The sequence below is a fragment of the Myxine glutinosa genome, chromosome 2 (assembly GCF_964187855.1).
Source record: "Myxine glutinosa chromosome 2, kmMyxGlut1.1, whole genome shotgun sequence".
NCBI classification, from domain to species: Eukaryota; Metazoa; Chordata; class Myxini; order Myxiniformes; family Myxinidae; genus Myxine; species Myxine glutinosa.
Window position 1 is genome coordinate 116,357,837 of NC_136262.1, and position 22,160 is coordinate 116,379,996.

At 45.3% G+C, this 22,160-nt stretch overlaps 2 protein-coding genes across 4 annotated transcripts in view; both read right to left on the reverse strand.

The window, feature by feature from the left end:
• The window catches only part of LOC137422278 (lysosomal protective protein-like), a 21,755-nt gene extending 12,947 nt beyond the window's left edge, over positions 1 to 8,808 (reverse strand). Inside the window, exons 1-4 of one of the 3 annotated variants that reach the window (XM_078771498.1) lie at positions 8,090 to 8,808; positions 2,823 to 2,909; positions 2,603 to 2,680; positions 2,394 to 2,462 (exon numbers count right to left, since the gene is read on the reverse strand). In XM_078771498.1, coding sequence (XP_078627624.1) covers positions 2,394 to 2,413 — 20 coding nt within the window. In that variant the 5' untranslated portion in view covers positions 2,414 to 2,462; positions 2,603 to 2,680; positions 2,823 to 2,909; positions 8,090 to 8,808. Of the gene's footprint in view, positions 1 to 753; positions 820 to 2,393; positions 2,463 to 2,602; positions 2,681 to 2,822; positions 2,910 to 8,089 lie in introns of those variants that run through there. The other 2 variants (XM_078771499.1, XM_078771500.1) reach the window with 2 other exon arrangements.
• LOC144890644 (uncharacterized) lies at positions 8,579 to 21,720 on the reverse strand. Its single transcript, XM_078771497.1, has 9 exons — positions 21,320 to 21,720; positions 21,075 to 21,153; positions 19,718 to 19,768; positions 19,380 to 19,563; positions 18,714 to 19,186; positions 17,456 to 17,491; positions 13,870 to 14,223; positions 13,376 to 13,503; positions 8,579 to 9,959 (listed from the first exon to the last, which is right to left on the reverse strand). The coding sequence occupies exons 2-8, from the start codon at positions 21,123 to 21,125 to the stop codon at positions 13,429 to 13,431; spliced, it is 1,224 nt and encodes a 407-aa protein (XP_078627623.1). The 5' UTR covers positions 21,126 to 21,153; positions 21,320 to 21,720; the 3' UTR covers positions 8,579 to 9,959; positions 13,376 to 13,428.
• Positions 21,721 to 22,160: the final 440 nt, after the last annotated feature.

Genomic DNA, 22,160 nt, shown 5'->3' on the forward strand with positions numbered 1-22,160 from the left:
CAATTTATACAAAATCTCTGAAAAATTAATAGGCTACAAATATCATTTTGAATCTTCATTGAGGTACTAACACCGCCATCTTCACCAACGCCATCGTTGTCTGAATCGTTCACACATGGCTCAAAATGATACAGCTCCACAATTACCCCAAAATCGTTTTCCATCACTAATTTTGACTCCAATAGTTTCTTCAAAATCGCGCTGATCAGTTTCAACATGCTGAGAACCTCAGAGTTGCTCATGACGGTGGATTCAGTATCGAAATCCGAGATCGAAATACACTGTTCAATATGCAAAGTCACCATTTGGATAAAGAAGAGTTCACAATGTGACATCACTGACAAAATCGAAAAGACACTCGAGGTCTAGGGCTTTTTTTTTCACACGTTGTTTATTGGCAGAGAAATTCCCAAAAAAAAAATCTTTAAATTCAAACGTGATTAATGATTTTTCAATGGTTTTCAGAAAAAAGAAATTGCGTTTGGGTTCCCCTTCAACAAATGACAAGTTCCTGCCACCAATCGAAGGTCAGGTCTACCCAGCTGCTTCTAAAAACACTTGGTCCAGAAACGCTTCCTCGGCTAACCCCACACAAGTGCAATTAATTTGGGCCTTTGAAGAACCAGAGGAGAAGGAAGGAGAAAAAGGTATATTGCAGATGTCCCATTGTCCCAGGCTCACCACACACATGGCATATTTATCTCACAAATTGCCCAACACAACATATTCAAACCAATGCATATCCCTGCTCACATTATGGAGAACAGTAGTCTTCATCTGAAGAGTAGTTTTGTTCATCGGAGATTATTTTCTATCGTGCTGGAGTCAAACAACAGCAGTATTTCATCATCAAATGGCCAGTGGGCCCATCCATTCTCAACCCACAACATTGAATTGTTTATTTGTGTACATTCTGTTACGTTTGTGGGGGTAAAGAATGAAATACCTTAGTCGAGATAGAATCGTATCGATTAGCATGCTCCGAGTGTCGCAAAGAAGCCATTTCGATGTATCTAAGTAGGGTTGAATGTCCGGTTAAGTGTTTACATGGCTCCATACAAAAGGGTGGAGCTTGTGTTAAAAAAAGATAGGGATTATATGATGAACTCCCTTGTGTGTAGTTGCCCTCGGTGATTTCTCCCTATGATGTTTTATTACAAATAAAAAGCCATGTCACAAACGCTCCATTCACAGCCGATGCCATCAGGGCTGACAGACACCCGGGCATTCTCGATCGGGAGACTAGGCCTCGCCCCGATGACGTGTGGCGAAGAGGCCACGCCCCGGCCTTCGTGATTGGTGTAGGTGCGATGGGGTGATGGGCAAGGCTCAGGTGATTGTTAGAGAGAAAAGCAATCGTCAAACATTCGAGAACGGAAGGAAAAAAGACGCAGTCAAGCCATCTTGCTCTCTTCTGGTCTTGGCGGGCATGGCGAACGGTCGCATTTTTAACTCTCCTTTGTTCTGGCAATCAAATCTGGCAGTTGCTTTTGTTCTTTGTCCCTGGTTTGGCTGTTCCTGGCTCATGTGCGATCATGGAGAGGAAGAAGCGGACCCTCTCTCTCTCTCTCTGATCGAACGGGTGGACGTTTGGCTGCCTGCTGCTTGGTCAGTGTGCGGGCGCGCTTGACCTGCGCCATTGTGGATGCGTCGATGCTCAGTCCTTTCACCAACGGACCAGACGCGTTCAACGAACATCAAGCCCCTCGTTAACTATTTAATCATCAGAGCTAAGTGCCGGCCGGCAGAAACATTATTTATTTTTACTTTTGTTTTCCCCTTGTTTGAAAACGAGTGAGTGGAGACGTCTCAAGTTAGAATTTTGTTTTACCTCACATTCATTTTATTTGGTTTACAATTACTTTTAATAAATTCATTATTTGTTGAATTTTACTTTTCTTGTCCTGGTTCGTTTCTTTGTTTTGTGGGTTCGGAATAACCACGTGTGTTCCCGATCAGATAAGGCTTCGGGCCTTTCCCGCACGCGCCAAAGACAATCCCGCCAAGGTTTGAAATACGCCCCGGAGTTAAAGCTCGTTTCGGTTATTCGTCACCCAGGGGTCGTAACCCCGGGAACGCGACAATACATAAGATCAATGGTGTTCCGTATCATTTTGTTTCATTTGTGGGTGATCAAACCTGGATCCACTTTGACCCCGGTAAAACCCCTGAGACGCCGATTTTTTTAATGCCGTGAACAAACTTTAGTGACAACACAACAAATATCATTTGTGCCAAGTTTGGTTACAATCCCATCAGCGGTTTCAGAGAAGAAGTTGTAAGTGTTTACGAACTGACGATGCACCATCGCATAAGCTCCCCAGAACTACATTCCAGGTGAGCTAAAAATGAATACACTGAACACCAATCAACACAATGGTATTTAACCTTACCTCGAGACCCGTGACAGCATTTCCAATCCACACCAGCAATGCACTTTTTTGGTAAAGTCGAGTCAGTACCTAAAACATGAAATATGACGATGAAGCAATTATGGTGAATGTCTCATGTTTACCAAAGTATCAAACAGACAACACAGACATAACCAGCAAAGAGCCAAAATGGATACCATTCAACGATCTAACGCAAATTATAAACTCACATGTCGACGCTTGTCCAACGTGTCATAGTAGTGTTTGCAAAATTCTTCAGCTTGCCAAACAGGACTGTTCAACCAATCCTGAAAAGTCCAAAATAAAAAAATAAAATAAAGTGAATTAAATAAATAAAAAAAAGAATAAAAAATGTAATATAAAAAAAATTAAAGAAATAAAAATATTAAATAAATAAATACATACATACATACACACACACATACATACAATCGATTTTCATAGTCATCCCACCAGCTGCTCACTAGTCCTGTGTCCATCATGTCGATTTGCAGTCGAAGATCCATGTGCATGCCACTGACATGGATGACAAAGACATTGGTAAACAGTATTTTTATACAAATCACAAAGACAAAAGTAAACCATGGAAAGATACATAAGGTGGGATGGTCATTTCAGGAGTTGTGTGTGTGACTGAACTGAACACGATACGTACGATGGACAGAGATTCTACATGTCGGGGGTCAAAGCAGTACCCTCTACAACTACACATGTTCAACTTGTCTTAGTGTGGTGTACATGTGTGTGTACATGTGTGTGTACATGTATATGTGTATGTGTGTATATACTGTATTTATTTATATATATATATATATATATATATATATATATATATATATATATATATATATATGTCCCGGTGTGTACCCTGGTTAGAATAGGTACACCGTATCCCTGCGTGTCGTAAGAGGCGACTAAGAGAGCTAACGTCAGGAAGGGCATCCGGCCATAAAAACATTGCCTCAAAGAGAGAACCATGACAATTACAACTACATATGGGCAGGGTACAGCCAGAATGGAGATCAGTTTCTGAGGTTTGGGACATGGAATGTAGGGACAATGACAGGGAGATCAGGAGAAGTGGTGGAAGTATTGGTCAGAAGAAGAGTGAATATATTGTTGCGGATATGAGGACTGTATTTTTTTTTGATTGTGTGCTTTATTATTATTATTATTGTTATTCTGCGCCTCCTGCCTCCGGAGCTGTGTAAAGGTCAAAGGGCGTCCCATAATTAGTCCACAAGCATACACGTCAGCCAATCATAGAATACCCCTGTTCGATAGTTATATCTTATTCTGTGTTTTAGGGTAAGGCTGTGTCTCCCATTAATATAAGTACTCCATTGCACCAAGTGAAAGAGATAGATTCCCTTCATTCCCACTCCCAAAACTTCCATTCCCCCTTTTCATCAATTGCCATTCGCATTGCCAACTGCATTTTGGGCGGTTTTCTCTTTATCCACCATTGGCCACGAGGCAGGGTTGGGGAAGAAAGGCGGGTCCCCACCTCGTCATAGAGGGGAGGAGTGAACCAGACCTTGCCGACCAACCCAGAACGAGGGGTTGACTTTAGAGGGCGGAGAGAGAACGTTTTGGGGAGGTTCGCAAAAGGGTCAAGGGTGGGGCTTATATAACCCGAGGCAGAGGCCCCCAGAGAGAGTCGAGGAGGGAGGAGATCAGAAGACAGAAAGGCCTTGAGTTGGACTAAGCAAGAGAGGAAGTTGTTGGACTGGGTGGGACTAAGAAAGAGAGAGAAAGAGTCCTGAAGCTTGTGAGGGAAGGAGAGAGAACCCGTCACACCAACCCCCCACCAGCCGCCTTGGCTCCACCAAGCGTTCACCTCCACCAAGGCTCCACCAAGCTCTGCGTTGGCTCCACCAAGCATTCACCTCCACCAAGGCTCCACCAAGCTCCGCGTTGGCTCCACCAAGCGTTCACCTCCACCAAAGCTCCACCAAGCTCCGCGTTGGCTCCACCAAGCGTTCACCTCCAGCCATCCACCTCCTGCGATTCCTGTCATCATTCCCCGCGTGAGTCTGTCTTTTGTTTGTTCTGTCCTGGGTTAATTAAGACTGTAGGTAAGCTAGTATTTTCACTGTGTCACCTGCGTCTTATGTGCTGTAAATAAACGTGACTGCTTTCTTTTTGCTTATGTGTGTAAATAGTAAATAAATTTAGTAGTATTTCCAAACCTTTCTTTGCCTTCGTCTTCCTCTTTGCATTCGTCGTTTTAGTCTTTTCCCTCATTGAGCAGCCGCGGTGCGATCCGGCCAACGTTTGGGTGGAATCGGGTTCTAATCGGGGAATAACTGTTCGGTCGCGGTAATACCAACCGCTCGGTAAAATAACATCTTTAACCGCGTCCGCAACAATATGTTGTGTGCAAGAGACGAGATGGAAGAGAAGTGGTCTGAGAATGGTGAAGGGTAGGCAGGGACAGAAATACAAGTTTGTGTGGCAAGGGTGCCCGGAGGGCGTGAATGGTGTTGGTGCCCTGTTTTCTGAGGAGTTTGTAGACAGTGTGGTGAGTGTGACTAGAGTGAGTGAAAGGTTGATGATGGTGAAAATGATGATTGGAAAGCTCTTGATGAACGTCATCTCGGGATATGCTCCGCAGGTTGGTCGGAGCGATGAAGAGAAGGACATGTTCTGGTGTGCGATAGAGAAGCTGATGGAAAATGTGAAAGATGAGGAAGTTGTTGTGGTTGGAGGAGACCTAAATGGACATGTGGGAAGGAGTATGGACGATTTTGAGGGAGTTCATGGGGGTTACGGATATGGTGTGAGAAATGGAGAAGGTGAAAGGATTTTGGAGTTTGCTGATGGAGCCGATTTGTTGATTTGTAATACTCAGTTCCAGAAAGAGGATAATAAGCTTGTTACATACACGTCAGGTGGGTCGACGACAACCGTTGACTACCTGATGGTGCTTAGGCGAGATAGGGGGCACCTTCGGGACACAAAGGTGTTCCCGGGGGAGGAGGCTGTTTCACAGCACCACTTGGTTGTCTGCGACATAAGGTGAAAGGTGCGAGGAGAGCTCGGCGGGTGAAGTACCAACCGAGAATGAAGGTGTGGAGGTTGAAAGAGGTGACAGTAAGGGAGGCATTAAAAGAGAGGCTGAGTAGAATAGAGGATGATGTGGTTGAGCTTGAACGTGGTTGGATGTCAATGAAAGATAGTCCGTTGGGAGCCGTTGGTGAGGTATGTGGATGGACAAAAGGACCACCGAGGCACTCGGAAACATGGTGGTGGGATGATGAAGTTGGAAAGAGGATTGACGAGAAGAGGAAGAAGTTCAAGGAGTGGCAGAAGGAGAAGGGTACGGGGGCAGAAGAGGCAGAGCATGAAAGTTATAAGGCAGCCAAGAAGGCTGCAAAGAAAGAGATAGCAAAGGCGCAGGAGGCATGTACGAAAATGTTCGGAGAACGCTTGGATTCGGGAGAGGGTCAGAGAGCGGTATTCAGGATTGCAAAGCAGATAGCGAAAGGGAGGTGTGATGTGATGGGGGTGAGTTGCTTGAAGGATGAAGTGGGACAAATCGTTGTGGACCCAGATGGAATTAAAGGAAGATGGAAAAGATATATGGAAATGCTGTTGAATACAGAGAATGAATGGGATGGCAACATAGAGATTAACCAAGTTTTAGGACCAGCAGAGAAGATAACTGAGAAGGAAGTTGAGGAAGCGATAAAAGCAATGAAGAGTAGAAAAGTGGGAGGGCCGACAGGAGTTGTGGGAGATATGTTGAAGGCAGCAGGAAGTTGGGGTGTGAAGAGAATGACAGAGATCTGCAATCTGGTGGTGAAAGAAGGCCGCATTCCAGTGGTTTGGGAACTGAGTACCCTCGTCCCTCTATACAAGAGGAAAGGTGACCCTCTGGACTGTGGCTCGTACCGAGCGATAAAGTTATTTGAGCATGGAATGAAGGTATTGGAAAGGGTGTTGGAGAGGAGGATAAGGAAGGAAGTGAAGATTGACAAAATGCAGTTTGGATTTATGCCAGGAGGAGGAACGACAGACGCGCTCTTTGTTGTGAGGCAGTTGCAGGAGAAGTACATGGAGAAGAGGAAGAAGTTCTTTCTTGGGTTCGTTGATCTGGAGAAAGCATTCGATAGGGTTCCACGCAAAGTATTGACATGGGCAATGAGGAAGTTAGGAGTGGAGGAATGGTTGATCAGAGTAGTGATGGCAATGTACAAAAGAGCACGCACAGCTGTAAGGACGAAGGACGGGAACAGTGGTGAGTTTGGGGTGAAGGTGGGAGTGCATCAGGGGTCGGTACTAAGTCCACTACTATTTGTAGCTGTGATGGAGGTGCTGGCTCAGAACGTAAAGGAGGGTTTACCGTGGGAGTTGTTGTATGCAGATGATCTGGTGTTGATTGCGGAAAGTATGGATGGACTGAAGGAAAAGATGAACAAGTGGAAGGAATGTATGGAGACAAAAGGTCTGAAGGTGAATATAGGAAAGACGAAGGTGATGGTAAAGCATGTGGTGACGTGGAAAGAACTGGGAGGTGGCCATGTGCTGTGTGCAGGAAGGGTGTCGGAGTGAACTCCATTCAATGTACAATGTGCGCTGAGTGGGGGAGGTGGCCATGTGCTGTGTGCAGGAAGGTTGTCGGAGTGAACTCCATTCAATATACAATGTGCGCCGAGTGGGTTCATCAAAAATGTAGTGGTCTGAGAGGGTCATTAACCAGTGTGGCAGCTACATTCAAATGTAAGGTATGCATAGAGGGAGCTGCAGATGGTGGAAATGTTGAGTTGGATCTTGGAGACGGCGTGAAGCTGGAAGGTGTGAAAACATTTTGCTACCTCGGAGACATGCTGAATGGAGAAGGTGGATCAGACTTGGCAACGGTTGCTCGAATGAGATGTGCAAGGAAGAAGTTTCGGGAACTGAGTGGCGTGCTGATGAGGAGGGGAGTGTCATTGAAGCTGAAGGGAAAGGTGTATGCTGCATGTGTGAGAAGTGTTATGATTTATGGGAGTGAGACATGGGTCATGAATGTAGAGCAGCAACGAAGGCTGGAAAGGGTGGAAATGCGAATGGTTCGGTGGATGTGCAGAGTATCGTTGAGAGAGAGGAAGACAAATGATGAAGAGCGAAAGATGATGGGAATAGAGCCTGTGATGGATGCTGTGAAGAGGAACAGGTTGAGATGGTTTGGTAATGTGTTGAGGAAGGATGAAAATGACTGGTTGAGAAGAGTGATGGAAATGAATGTAGAAGGAAGTAGAGGACGGGGAAGACCAAGAAAGACTTGGCTAAAGATGGTGGAAGAAGAAATGTGGGCAAGGGGGTTATCAAGGGGAGATGCAGAAAATAGGGCAAAATGGAGAAGATTGTGATGGGGACCGCAAGGCTAACCCCCGCTCTTACAGGGAAAATGGCCTTGAAATGCATGTTGTTATATATATATATATATATATATATATATATGTGTGTGTGTGTGTGTGTGTGTGTGTGGGTGTCTCTGTGTACATATGTGTGTGTGTATATATATATATATATATGTGTGTGTGTGTGTGTGTGTGTGTGTGTGTGTGTGTGTGTGTGTATGTATATATATATATATATATACATATATATATATATATGTTTGTGTGTGTATGTATGTATGTATGTGTGTATATATGTGTTTGTGGGTGTACGTGTGTGTGTGTGTGGTTGTGGATCTACTGATTTACCATCAATTGATGTGGATCCATGGTCGAGGTTGTGGATCCGCCATTTGGAGAGGTCCTGGGCTGAAAGGATCGAAACCTCGAGGGAGAACGGTGCCCAGCTGATGATCCATGCAGTCGGGGAACTAGTCAATTGCTTACGTGTTAAGGTTCCTGCTTTCGGTGGAGAAACTATGTTTGAGGTTTACAATTAAATAAAGTTGAATATGGGATGTCGTGAAATTAACATCATTTATAGCAATCCTTTAAATTATTTATATTTAAGTTTATGAACAACCTTCACTGCACAATTAATTAAATGTGTGTGTGTGTGTGTGTGTGTGTGTGTGTGTGTGTGTGTGTGTGTGTGTGTGTGTGTGTGTGTGTGTGTGTGTGTGTGTGTGTGTGTGTCTGTGTGTGTCTGTGAATAAAAGAGAGAGATAGAATTGTGAGGAACAGAAATGAAAAAACGAGATGTGTGTGTGTATGCATGTATGTGTGTGTGTGTATATGTGTGTGTGTGTGTGTGTGTGTGTGTGTGTGTGTGTGTGTGTGTGTGTGTGTGTGTGTGTGTGTGTGTGTGTGCACGCACATGCATTCACATGTTATCAGAAGTAAATACATTGTGTAGATGACATCATTTGTGCATCTGATAAATTGCCAGTAACCATTTTGTGAAACTGAATGTACAGGTGCAGCATCTAACTCAATATGTCCAAATGTCACACACGTCCATGCCCGTCTGATTCCCATGGGTGACCCACTCGTTGCCCCTTTACACCCCTTCGGCTAAGACGCTTTACACCCCTCAGAACATCTTTAGACCCCTTATACCCCTTTTAACCCTTTACACCCCTTAGGCCACTTTTGACCCTTTACATCCCTTATACCCTTTTAAAGCCCTTTGACTCTGTTCGACCATTTACAACCCTTAGACCCCTTGAGACCCTTTACACCCCCTTAGAAACCCTTGACCCTTTCCACATTTTAGAACATATTTAGACCCCTTAGACGCCTTTTAACCCCTCCCACTCCTTCGACCCTTTGGACCCTTTACACCCCTTTAGATCCTGAACACTTCTTTGACCCTTCACACCCCCTTTCGATCCTTTGCACACACCCCTTAGACCCACCCCTTTGACCATTTTCATCCCTTTCGACCCCTAACACTCCTTAGACCTTTTACAACACTTAAACCCCTTTAGACCCTTCACACCTCTCAGATACCCTTTTTTTTCTTCTTTTTTTGCATACAAGATCGAGGCTGGTGTGAGGATATATCGAGGCCTTTCAATCCTCTACACCCCTTAGACCCCTTTAGACCCTTTACACCTCTCAGATCCCCTTTTTTTTCTTTTTTTTTTGTATGCAAGATCGAGGCTGGTGTGAGGATATATCGAGGCCTTTCAATCCTCTTCACCCCTTAGACCCCTTCGACCCTTTACCCACCATTAGAAACCTTTGACGCTTTACACCCATTCGACCCTTTACACCTCTTTGGACACTTTAAACCCCCTTAAACAACTTTAAACCCCTTTGACCATTTACAGCACTTTTACCCCTTTCGACCATTTACACCCCTTTAAACCCCTTCGGCCTTTGACACCCCTGAATATTTACACTCACTGACTGAATATTTACACTGAATTTACAAATTAAATTTACATAACATTTATAGAAAATAGAGAAATGTAATTAAATTGTGTGTGTCTTCGAACCAACAATTCCCTGCTACTGACGCTGCTTCAAATTAAACATTTCAAAGTTATTTTCTTCCAATTTCTTCTGCAACTCAGCGTTTTTCATGTTTGGCGTTTCGTGTTCGATGTTTGGCACCATCCAATGCTTGAAGTTGACCACCATGTGGGTCTCCAGACAGTTCTTTTTATCACATCTGTTAAATTAAAATGATATGACATGTCATTGACATAGATATTCACATTGACATGACATGTCATGTCATGACAGAGACATGGGTAATAAACGTAGAGCAGCAACGAAGACTGGAAAGGGTGGAAATGCGATGGATGTGCGGAGTATCGTTGAGAGAGAGGAAGAGAAATGATGAATTGCGAAAGATGATGGGAATAGAGCCTGTGATTGATGCTGCGAAGAGAAACAGGTTGAGATGGTTTGGTCATGTGGTGAGGAAGGATGAAAGTGACTGGTTGAGAAGAGTGATGGAAATGAATGTAGAAGGAAGTAGAGGACGGGGAAGACCGAGAAAGACTTGGCTAAAGATGGTGGAAGAAGAAATGCGGGCAAAGGGGTTAACAAGGAGAGATGCAGAAAATAGGGCAAAATGGAGAAGATTGTCATGGGGACCGCAAGGCTAACCCCCACTCTCGCAGGGAAAATGGCCTTAAAATGCATGTTGTTGTTGTTGTTAAATTAATATGACAATGTTTAAAATGATAAGACAAAAAATCATGATCACCAAGTAGTCAGAACAAGGAGCATCTCACAGTAATAGAGCTTTTTAATTTATCTCCACTTCCTGTCCAGACATGGGGCTATGACTGAACCACTAAATTGTGATAAAACGAGGAAATAATAATACTGTTACGGTCTGCGGAAAAGGATGTTGTTTGCCGAGCAGAGGCACCGCGGCCGAACAGTTACCCCGACTAACCCGATTCCTGGACGTTGGCCGAAATCGCGCCACAGGTATTCAATTTGGAAACCTCTAAAGCGACCGAATGTAAAGAGGAAGAAGAAGAAGACGTACGGAGGAATAACAGGTTTTATTAATTATTTACACAAGCCAAAGCAAAGAGAGCAGTTGGTTATATTCAGAAAATGGAAAGAGCAGAAACACAGTGAAATCTTTAGCTTACCTATACAAGCTTAATTAATAAACCCCAGGACAACGTTAAAGACAGACGGACGATCACACTTACACGGGGAAATGCAGGCAGGAAGCAATGGCTTGGAGATGGGTGGCTTTTAGAGGCAAGGGAGGTTCAGCGGGTACTGGGCACGGTCGGGCCAGAGGCAGAAGGCACCGCCGTCAAGAAGCCAAGCTTTGGTCCCAAACTGCGCGGGCGAAGTTCCTTTCTCTGTACTGCTGCCTCGTGCGCTCCTTGTGTTGCCCCGGTCCGCTTTTCCTGCAGCGCGGCACGTCTCACGGCGGCTCGGTCACACCTGCTCGTCTCCAGCGCATCTCCTGGACCCATCTCCTGGACTCATCTCTGTCAAAGCTCATCTGCTTGGGGAGCGTCCCGCGGCGGGTTATATAGGCCCCGCCCTTCACCCTTTGCGAACCTTCCCCAAGCGTTCTCTCTCCGCCCTCTCAAGCCAAACCCCTCGTTCTGGGTTGGATGAGCGGGGCCGACTTACTCCTCCCCTCTATGACGAGGTGGAGACCCGCCTTTCTTCTTCGGCGTTACCTCGTGCGTAATGGAGTCAAATGCAGCAAAGTGGACGGCAGATGAAAATGCAGCAAAGTGCCTAAAGAGCCAATTGCAGCAAAGTGGCAAACCTGGCACTTGGAAGCTGCCATGGGGCGTCGGAGGGCCTACTCTTATTTAATTCGGTGCAATGAAGAGTCAAACTAGTGGGAAACACATCCTTAGCCTACAGAGAATAAGGGACTAACTATTTAAAAGGATATATCGTGTCCTGTGTGTAGGTTTATGGAATTAACTAAGAGGACGAGCTGCGACCATTCTTTACATTACGAGGGTCAGTTACACACAACAAAACCATACTTTTCACATTCGTTACACTTTCTCAAAACTGTTACACTTCTCAAATTCGTTACACTTCTCAAATTCGTTTCACTTCTCAAATTCGTTACAATACTTAGGCAGTTAAGACCGAAAAATAGGGCGTATCGTTCATTTTTTCAGGAAAGCACCAAATTTGGCACAGATGTAGTATGGACCTATGCAATTATTTTCCTGAGGGGCGCCCAAAAATTCAGAACCCCTGGTGGCCGCCATATTGAATTTCAACATGACCGCCCTTTTTTTCCATTTTCCTTGAATCTCTCATAGTATTTTAGGTAAAATTTCAATTCCAAGTGATACACATTGTTTTATTGGTCTCTGATAACAACGAAATGGTATCAATTAATCAAAGTTACACACAGTTCCAGTTTTAACTTAAAATATCGTGGGCACTTGAAAGGTGGAGGCTCTCGCACAGACGCGTAGTACTACAAGCACTGTCCATCGCAGTCACACAGTGATGTGCAGGGCAGATTTGCCCTGGAGCATTTACAGTTGCCTTTACAGGCCGACTTACAATGGCAGCTTGTAAGCTCTGAACATGCCTCCTGTATCAGTGGTATTGTGGTCCAAGCTCTGAACATGCCTCCTGTATCAGTGGTATTGTGGTCCAAATTGGTGTCCAAGAAGTCCCTGTTTTCATCCAGCCCTAATTAGCTGGTGATGGAAGTTCTGGGTAGGGCACAAGTGCCTGACTCCATACGTGTCCAGCCTGAAAACATGCACGTTTTAGGTGTTGTTCGAAGGCGTCTGCTGTTGGGGGAATGTGATCAATTGTTCTTGCCTTCTTCGTGAACAAGTGTCGGCGCATGTCATTCACTGTCTTTATCTCGGTAGTCCGGTCATAGAGGATGGCAACATATCTTTCTATGCTCTGTAGTTCCATAGTAATAGCGTCCACAGATGGCCTATAAGCGAGAGCATGAAAGGTCTGCGTGATGCTGGGGTATGCCTCCCAAGCCTTCCAGGCTGTCATTTTCCCAATTTGGGCAAAAAATGACACTGTCGCAGCCAGTGAAGGCATGAAATAATGGCAAAGACTCGGACTTCCTGCGGCCAAGGCCGGTGGCAATTTTATGGATGGCAAGGTAGCGGTAGCTTTTACGAGTGCCAATGGCAATCCAGAGTTCCTCCACACCGTGTGACTGGTAGGTAAAGTAGTGTGCTATTGCCAAGACCACAATATCAGAATCTACAGTTCGAATCAATACCCGTTTTCTCCCCTTTTTCACGGCACCCCTCAGGATTTAATTTCAATTTCAAAATTTCTGAATTTTTGGGCACCCCTCAGGAAAACAATTGTATAGGTCCATACTACATCTGTGCCAAATTTGGTGCTTTCCTGAAAAAATGAACGATGCTTCCTCTTAACTGCCTAACTATAAGGTTTAGAACCTTCACCATCAGTCCTTCAAATTCACTGCAATATCCTCCATCTGCTCTATTTCTCCACTTTCAGTCTATTCCACTGTCACCCACTTCAGTTTCGCTCTTCCACACGCTTAGACTTCTGGAGATGACAAAGATAAGTAATCAACTCGTGCTGTTACAGAAATCAAAATGATGCAAGAGATCTCACCATTCCGACAAATGATAGATGACGCAACATCATGGGCACTTTAGCAGTTCTTCTCAAAATGTCTTCTTGCTGTTGCACTTTCCTGGGCAAAGCCAAGACAAAACTTTTTTGCATTTGCCAGGAGATTTCTGAATGCATGGGAAAGATGATAAAAGTATTTCGAAACTCGACTCATCCTCTACCATCAGCTTCTCAAACGATAACACAAGATTTATAGATGGCAACATGGGATCAACTTTATATGAACATACCTTATGAATAAACAAAATTCCACACGACAAACATGATTATTTTCGTCTTATAAAGAAAAATAGCCAAAGAGCACAAAATCGTAAATTTGGGTCAACCTCAAATATGTTCAGAATGATTATCAACCCCACGCGCTCCTCCAACTCCAAGCTACTCTCCTGCAAGTTGACATTATCTCGGATTTGGAGTATTCGGACCAGTTTCACTTTATTCTCATTTCTCGGTTGTCTCCAAGAATAACTTACCTGTTTCTCTTCACTCCTGCACATCTCACAGGCCTCATAAGCTGTGTGGTGCGTTTTTGTTTGCTTTTCCATTTCGAAAACATTTTTCCTCCCCTTCTGAGAGGCAATCATGATTTCATCGAAGTTCTTCTTGGTCCGACTCTGGAGGTGACGTTGCCGTGCAGCACCGCACTTCTCATTTTGCAGCTGCTGCGTCAAATTAAACACTTCATCGTTCTTTTTTTGCAATTTCTTCTCCAACTTGGTGATTTTCTGTTTGGCTATGTTCGTCTCTCTTTTTTGGCACTCGCCCTTGCTTGATAAGAAAATGGTCATTTTTTCTTTCAGACTTGCCTCACGCCGAGCAAATTCATCATTAAGGTCACTCCATCCCCGTCCTCTGGTCGGCTCAGCGCACTCTCACTCTTCGTCCCAGCGCACCTGGTCACAGCAACCCACACGATCGCACCTCTTGCCTACGAACCCTGGCTAAATCACCTGAATTCATCCCTGCTGTTCAAAACAACATCAAGCTCACCCTGTTCAACACCCGGTCCCTCAACAATAAATGCCTCATCCTGAACGAATACATCCTGGATAACAAACTGGACTTTCTCTGTCTCACCGAAACCTGGCAACAACCTCTGGACTACTACACACTCAACCTCACCACACCCAATGGATATTCCTACGTCAATAAACCACGCTCGGAGGGCCGAGGTGGTGGAATTGCCGTTATCCACCGTCAAGACATCAAGACCAACCTCATCTCCATCTCATCTGCTCCATCATTTGAACACCTGGCTTTAAAACTCTCTGGTCACACGCAGTCAGTCATGGCTGTCGTCTACCGCCCTCCCAAACCACACCCATCATTCCTGTCTGACTTCTCCTACTTTCTGACCCAGCTATGTTCCCTCTCCCCCTCAATCCTCCTCCTTGGTGATTTCAATATCCACATGGACTCCACTGACTCCACAATAACCACTGACTTCACTGATTTACTCACCTGCTTTAACCTCACTCAACATGTCGACTTTCCTACCCATATCCGTGGTCACATTTTGGACCTTGTCTGCTCCACTGGATTAAATTTGCACCATCTCTATGGCTCCGACCTCACCCTCTCTGACCACTTAGCCATCACTCTGACCATCAACATCCCCGCCCCAACACCAAGGCATTATCGCACAATCAACTTCCGTAAGCTAAACGCTCTTTCACCTACCTCATTCTCATCCACCCTCTCTGAAAAAATGTCCACTTCTCCCTTCATTGACCTCCACACCCCTTCCGACCTCACTGACTACTACAACCACACTCTCTCCTCCTGCCTTGACCAGCTTGCGCCTGTAAAAACCAAAACAGTTTCTTTCACCCATTCTGCTCCCTGGTTTACCCCTGAACTCCACCTGATGAAAACTCGTGCTCGCCAACTTGAAAGACTCCGCAATAAAACGGGTCTCACAGTTCACTCCCAAGCCTACAAGGACCACATACAACACTACAAAGATGCCCTCTCCCGCGCCCGCTCTGCCTACTACTCTCAAATTATCCACTCTGGCTCCGGAAACCCAAAAGCACTCTTCTCGACAATAAACAAACTCCTCCGCCCCCTGAACACCACCACCCAGTCATTCACAGTAGACAACTGCATCTCCTTCCTCTCTTTCTTCCAACGCAAAATTGACAACATCTACAACAGCTTGACCACCGCCGCACCCGCTCCCCCTCCAACCACCTGCCCCCCCTTGTCCTGCCATCCCCTGTCTCGGTTCTCCCCAATCTCTCCTACTGACCTCTCTGAACTCCTCATAGGAATGAAAACTGCCACCTGCACTCTTGACCCCATCCCCTCCAGCTTTGTCAAAGCCTCCCTCCCTGCTCTCTCTCCACTTATCATTGCAACAATAAACTCCTCCCTGTCTACAGGCATCGTCCCACCTTCCCTCAAAATTGCTGCTGTTACCCCCATTCTAAAAAAACCTGGTCTAAACCCTGACACCCTAAACAACTTCAGACCCATCTCCAACCTACCCTTTCTGTCAAAAGTTTTGGAACGCGCTGTAGCCACTCAACTCAAACATCATCTCTCTGCCAATAACTTGTATGAAACATTCCAATCCGGATTCCGCTCCAACCACAGTACTGAAACTGCTCTCCTCAAAATCACCAACGACCTTCTCCTCTCCTCTGACGCTGGCAACCTCAACATTCTCGTCCTCCTCGACCTCAGCGCTGCCTTTGACACCATCGATCACACTATCCTCCTCACCCGACTTGAATCCACCTTTAACGTCACCGGCACTGCCCTCTCTTGGATTAAATCATACCTCTCTGACAGATGCCAGTTCATCTCCATCAATAACTGCAAATCCCCCACTGCTCCCCTCCCCCAAGGTGTCCCCCAAGGTTCAGTTCTTGGCCCCCTCCTCTTCATCCTTTACCTGTCCCCGCTCGGTCACTTAATCCGCCGTCATGGTCTCCAATTCCACTGCTTCGCCGATGACATCCAGCTTTTCATCTCCACCAAGTCCGTCTCCACCGACACCCACTCTATCCTGACAAACTGCATCACTGAAATAAAATCCTGGCTTCAAATCAACTTCCTCAAGCTTAACTGTGATAAATCTGAAATAATCATCATTGGCCCAAAAACGCTCACAAAATCCACCCATAACTTTGCCCTCAACATCGACGGTATCCCAGTATCCACCTCCCCTCACATCCGGAATCTTGGCGTCATCTTTGACCAAACCCTTTCCTTCGACAAATACACTAAACAGATCACAAAGTCAGCCTTCTTTCACCTGAAAAACATTGCCCGTCTCCGCTCATCCCTCTCCTCCACGGCTGCAGAAACTCTCATCCACGCCTTCATCACCTCCCGTCTGGACTACTGCAATAGCCTCCTCTATGGTTCACCCTCAAAAATCACCAATAAACTCCAATACATTCAGAACTCCGCTGCCCGTCTACTCACTCATTCCCGGACCCGTGACCACATCACCCCCGTCCTTTACAAGCTTCACTGGCTCCCCATCCCCCAGAGAATCCAGTACAAAATCCTCCTCTTGACATACAAAGCCCTCCATAACCTGGCCCCATCCTACCTGGCTGACCTCCTCTCCAGACACACTCCCACCCGCAACCTCCGCTCTGCTGGTACCAACCTCCTGACCCCCTCCATCCGGACCAAATTCAGATCCTGGGGGGACAGGGCCTTCTCCATCGCTGCTCCCACCCTCTGGAACTCACTACCTCACACCATCAGAGACTCCTCCTCACTCACCACATTCAAAACATCACTAAAGACCCACCTGTTCAACGCTGCATTCAACATTCAACCCACAGCATTTAACCCCTGACTATCTCTTCTCCTTCTCCCTCCTTTTGCTTTAAATATTTCCCTATTGATTCTTGTCTTGTCTTTTTGATTCTTGTCTTATATATATGCCGTATATCGCTGCTGTTTGTTTTCTTGATTCTTGTCTTTTTGCAATTGTTGTTTTCATGTATTGTTATGCATTATGTTTTCCACTCTGTCAAAGCGCCTTTGGGCTTCTGGAAAAGCGCTATACAAAATAAATGAATTATTATTATTATTATTAATCCGTCGTATTTCCTTCTTATTTGTCACGACCTGTAACAGACAATGAAAAGAGAGATCAACACTTCATGTAACACAGATATGTTGATACACAAACACAGGTCTTGTAGTTAATGTGAGGGTTGGTCGGAAAAAAAGAAAGAAAAAAAAGAGAGCTATGATTGAATTTGTTCTTTTATTTTATTTTTTACTGCAGAAAGTGCTTTTCCTCCTGACATCCATGTGCATTTGAAATATGTGTTTGCTCATTGTACCAACTCGCAACGGTACCCGCCCTATGGGCGGGGCTTCAATTGGGAAGCCCAAATGAAAATAGCAAAATATCAGAAATTGAAGGCTTTTTTTATTTGAAAACGATTCATATAAACATCTGTTGAATCATATCACATGCAAATCATCAAAATCTAAACAGTACATGGCGCCCATTTTCAAAAAAGATTGATTTATGCAAAACGGAAACGGCCGCTACACATCTTTCTCAGTTGCACGTTTATGTGTGAAGAGTGCGCGCCGAATCTGTAACACAGAAGTGGCCGCTACACCTGTTTCTCAGTCGCTTTGCACACGCTGCCGTGTTACTTCGAGCGGCACATTTATATCGGAAGAGTTTGGCAGGAGTCGATCTATTCTCTCCTGGTACGTAGAATTTCAACAAAAGCTACATCACTGTTCATATCGGTAAATATTATTCCATCATGTTTGGAAAAACTGCAAAATTGGAAAACTTGGGGGAGGGGAGGGGGAAGGTGGAGGAGAGGGGATGAGGGAGGGGGGAGGGGAGGGTGGAGGAGGAGGGGATGGGAGGGGGGAGGGGAGGGGGAGAGAGGAGGGGAAGCGGGGGAGGGGAGGGTGGAGGGGATTGGGGGAGGGGAGGCGAGGGGGGGAAGGGGATTGGAGGGGGGAAGGGGAAGTTCGAGGGGGGGAAGGGGAGGTGGAGGGAAGGGGAGGGGAAGTGGGAGGCAGGAGAGGAAGGGGAGTGGCTCACGTTGCTGAGTGAATGTGGCTCACGTTTCTGAGTTCAGTGTGTTGCCGATCAGGAAGAAGAAGAAGCTGTTCCACCAAATTCGTACACTTCCGGAATTGTTTGATGTATTTGTATTCAAATGTCTGGTAATTGTTTTGTATTTATTTATGCAAATGTGAACTTGTATATAACTGTCATTAATTTTAAAAGGCATCGGCACTTTCGAGCGATATTTTATTTTATTTTTTTAACTCCAAAAATACTCCAGGTTTCTCACTTCATAAAGCTTACCTCGGCATTAAACTTCCGCTCGGCATCGTGCAGGTGTTTGACAAAGTGGGCCTTTTGTCTCTTCTGTTGCGCGAGACAATGGTCCAGTTCTCCCACTTGGCACTCACTTGAGCTTTCTTCATCACGCATCCGCTTGGCATCGTGCAGGCATTTGACAAAGTGGGCCTTTTGTCTCTTCTGTTGCGCGATACAATGCTGCAGTTCTCCCACTTGGCACTCACTTGAGCTTTCTTCATCACGTATCCGCTCGGCATCGTGCAGGCGTTTGAACAACTGGGCGTTTTCTTTCCTCTCTTGCGCGAGAGAATGCTCCAGTTCTTGCACTTGGCACTCCCTTGAGCTTACTTCCTCAAGCATCCGCTCGGCATCGTGCAGGCGTTTGAACAACTGGGCATTTTCTTTCCTCTCTTTCGCGAGACTTTCGCCCAGGTCGACGTTGTCGGTCTCAAGCCGATCATTTCTTTTTTTCAAATCTGTAAAATTAAAATGACAATGTTTTCGGAAAGGAAAGTAATGAGTGGTTGAGATTTATCGATAAATGTGAGAAAGATGTTACTCTGTTTTGGAATATCACCACCAATAAAGTTCTGTCACCAGTCAACCGCCATACCACCTGAAAATATAAACATGAATCATGTTTTGAAAGAAAGGAGAAACAAATCTCACCTAATTTTTCCATTTTCACCAGCCCCCGATCTCTCATTAGCCGATCCACTATTTTTTTCGCTTCAGCAAGGTCTGCACGCAAACTACGGGTGTATTCTTCTCCATTCCGAATTTTTTCAAGGAGGTCCTCATTGGTTTTCCACAGAGAGTGAATATATTGTTGTCGATTGATGCAATCGCCCCTCTGGTGATAATAGCGGAAGCACTCCTCACGTATGTGCAAAGACAATAGAAAATACAATGGTGATTTAAACATGTAATGAGACATACTTTGACAGATAAAGCATCCAAAGTGGAGCTGAGGTTGGGCCCCAACCGTTGGGGTTCCCTGACCTTACCGTAAGGTTATAATGTTCGTGTTCCATTTCGGGAGCTGATGGAGAAACTTCCTGTAACGCAAAATAGAGACAAAATTTATACTTGTACCAGTGGATCAGGTTTGAATTCTGCAAGCAGATACATAAATCAACAAGAACGGCACTCGGTGGAGAGCGTACCTCCACCACGCTGAACAGTTTACGTTTTGTATCCCACTGATAGGCCGGATCTGATTTTGGACCTGAAGGGGAGATAACATCTCTAACATGTTAGATGTTAGATAACATCTAACATCTCCACACAAATAACATCTCTCCTCCTGCAACAACCCCCACAATCTCAAGTTTACTGGTGACGGAAGCACATCATACGTTGCCCGCAACAGGAAATTCAACAATATTGGCTCCATCCTCCAAATCTCTTGCCAATTCAACATCCTCACCCGCACACCTTCCCACTTAGTCCAAGCACCTTGCTGTGCCTGACCGACTGCTTTCACATATCTCCCCTTCTCTTCCTTTCTTCTCACCTCCCTCTCAACCATTTGATATATATATATATATAAATCAAATGAATCCATTTTTAGTTCTCCAACCTTTAATGAGCAAACAAACAACTGCTCGACGTTTCGATCAGCAACACAGATAAACGTGCATCCACTGACGTTTCTCAAGAGTAAAGCAAAACAACTATATCCTCCCTTAGAAAAGGGAAAAAGAGGCGGGGACACCGAACCACCAATCAATGCCATTCTGGAACAACTCGTGCCATTCAAATTTAAACCGTACATCCAAACCGTTGCACCACTGAAACCACACCTTGGGATGTCACATCAAAACAACCGTTAAATCACATGTTGAATCAAACAAAACTTAGCATAATTCAAATAAATCGATGAAAAATAAACAACATGATTGGTAATAATTTATATGCTTGGTGACGCAGTTTCTCTGGTCCGTTTCTGCATGAGACGGCCAAAAGCTGGTGGTAAGTCCAACACCTCCTCTGTGAGCGACACCACAGACTCCTCCACGTGCCATGCCTCCAAAATCCTCCTTCGTTTACTGGGGGTTGCCCCCAAAATGCTGGCATTATCCCAAAGGGGAACTTGGCCAGCCTGAAGACCATGTTTGGCAATGGCAGATCGCTTTGGAAAGTTGCAGTCGAAGGCCTTGCTGTGCTCATGGACACGTTGTCCTAATGTTCTCCCTGTCTCACCAATATATTCAACCCGACAAACACAGGGAACCCTGTACACCACCCCTGCCCGGTCATTCCTTGGAAGCTTATCCTTAACATGGTGTACATCCTGCCAAGTTGGTAATCGAACGTGTCCATCAAACTGAACGATGTAAAACAACATGTGCAATAACTCACAATTATGTTCGTTTCCAGTGGTCGTTTCCAGTGGACGTTGAAAATATTCATTCAAAGCTGGTCGAGCATGCGCCGCTTGCTGTATGAGATTCGGGAGGTCATTAGAGGATTAGTGAAGTAATGTACTATTTTACTTTTTGCTTCGATTGAGACAATTAAAAACCTATAATCCGGCAACGGATTCTTCTCTAAAACATAATTTATCCACAAATATCGCGCTCCGACAATGTATTCGAACCACTCACCTTCGAATCGTTTGAACAATGAGGCCAAGTCGTTTTTGATCGGACTATTATGACCTCACACGATTACAATTAGCCACGCCCACACAATACTGGGACCGCCCACCATAATTCTGGAACTCGGAAAGAATCGGTAAAATCATGCGAGATGGACACATTCGTGTCGATCCCGCAAAGAGTGACGCGCGGGGTCCGGCCTTCGGGCGCCCACAAGGTCCCACTCGCGCCGTACGACGGCAAGACAAGAGCGATCTGAGGGCGTACCTGGCGCAGTTTGAATACGTGTGCAGACTGCAGTGGTGTAGTCTACGAGATACGCAGGTATACGCCGTATACCCACTAGGAAAGGTCCAGGATTTCCGTATACCCACTTAAAAATGCGCGAGGATACGTAACAACATAGTTTCGTGACAGAACTTTCACACTTTCATTCATAAAATGGGCTATATGAATAATTTTCATTCCGAAAATGCACTATATGAATAACTTTCATTCCTAAAATGCGCTATATGAATAAAATTTGATTTGATTTGATAAAATTCACCCCGTCTGTGTTAAGAAGCACTGACTAATGGCATTGGGGCTTTCGTGACCTGTGACCTGGATCTGACGTCACCTACTGTATGCATTAGTGAGTGTAGTGGTGCTTATGGGGTGTCGCTCTGGGGCGCGTCGCTCTGGGACGGATGACTGAGGCTGGAAGGGAAAAATCACAGTATACCCACTACAAAAAATTAGACTACACCACTGGTGCAGAGGCAACGGTTGGAATCCGGACGAAGTTGGAGTACACCTTGTGGGAGCACTGCGCAGTGCGGCGGCGGAGGTGCTGACAGCTCCCGTG

What these genes read in the sequence shown, in the direction of transcription:
- LOC144890644 (XM_078771497.1), bottom strand. Translation starts at nt 21,125, where the DNA reads ATGAATATTTTCAACGTCCACTGGAAACGACCACTGGAAACGAACATA. An exon ending in CACTGGAAACGAACATAATT is followed by an intron (nt 19,769 to 21,074) that starts GTGAGTTATTGC and finishes TTTGCGTTACAG; the next exon opens with GAAGTTTCTCCATCAGCTCC. An exon ending in AGGAAATACGACGGATTAAT is followed by an intron (nt 14,224 to 17,455) that starts AATAATAATAAT and finishes AGTGACCTTAAT; the next exon opens with GATGAATTTGCTCGGCGTGA.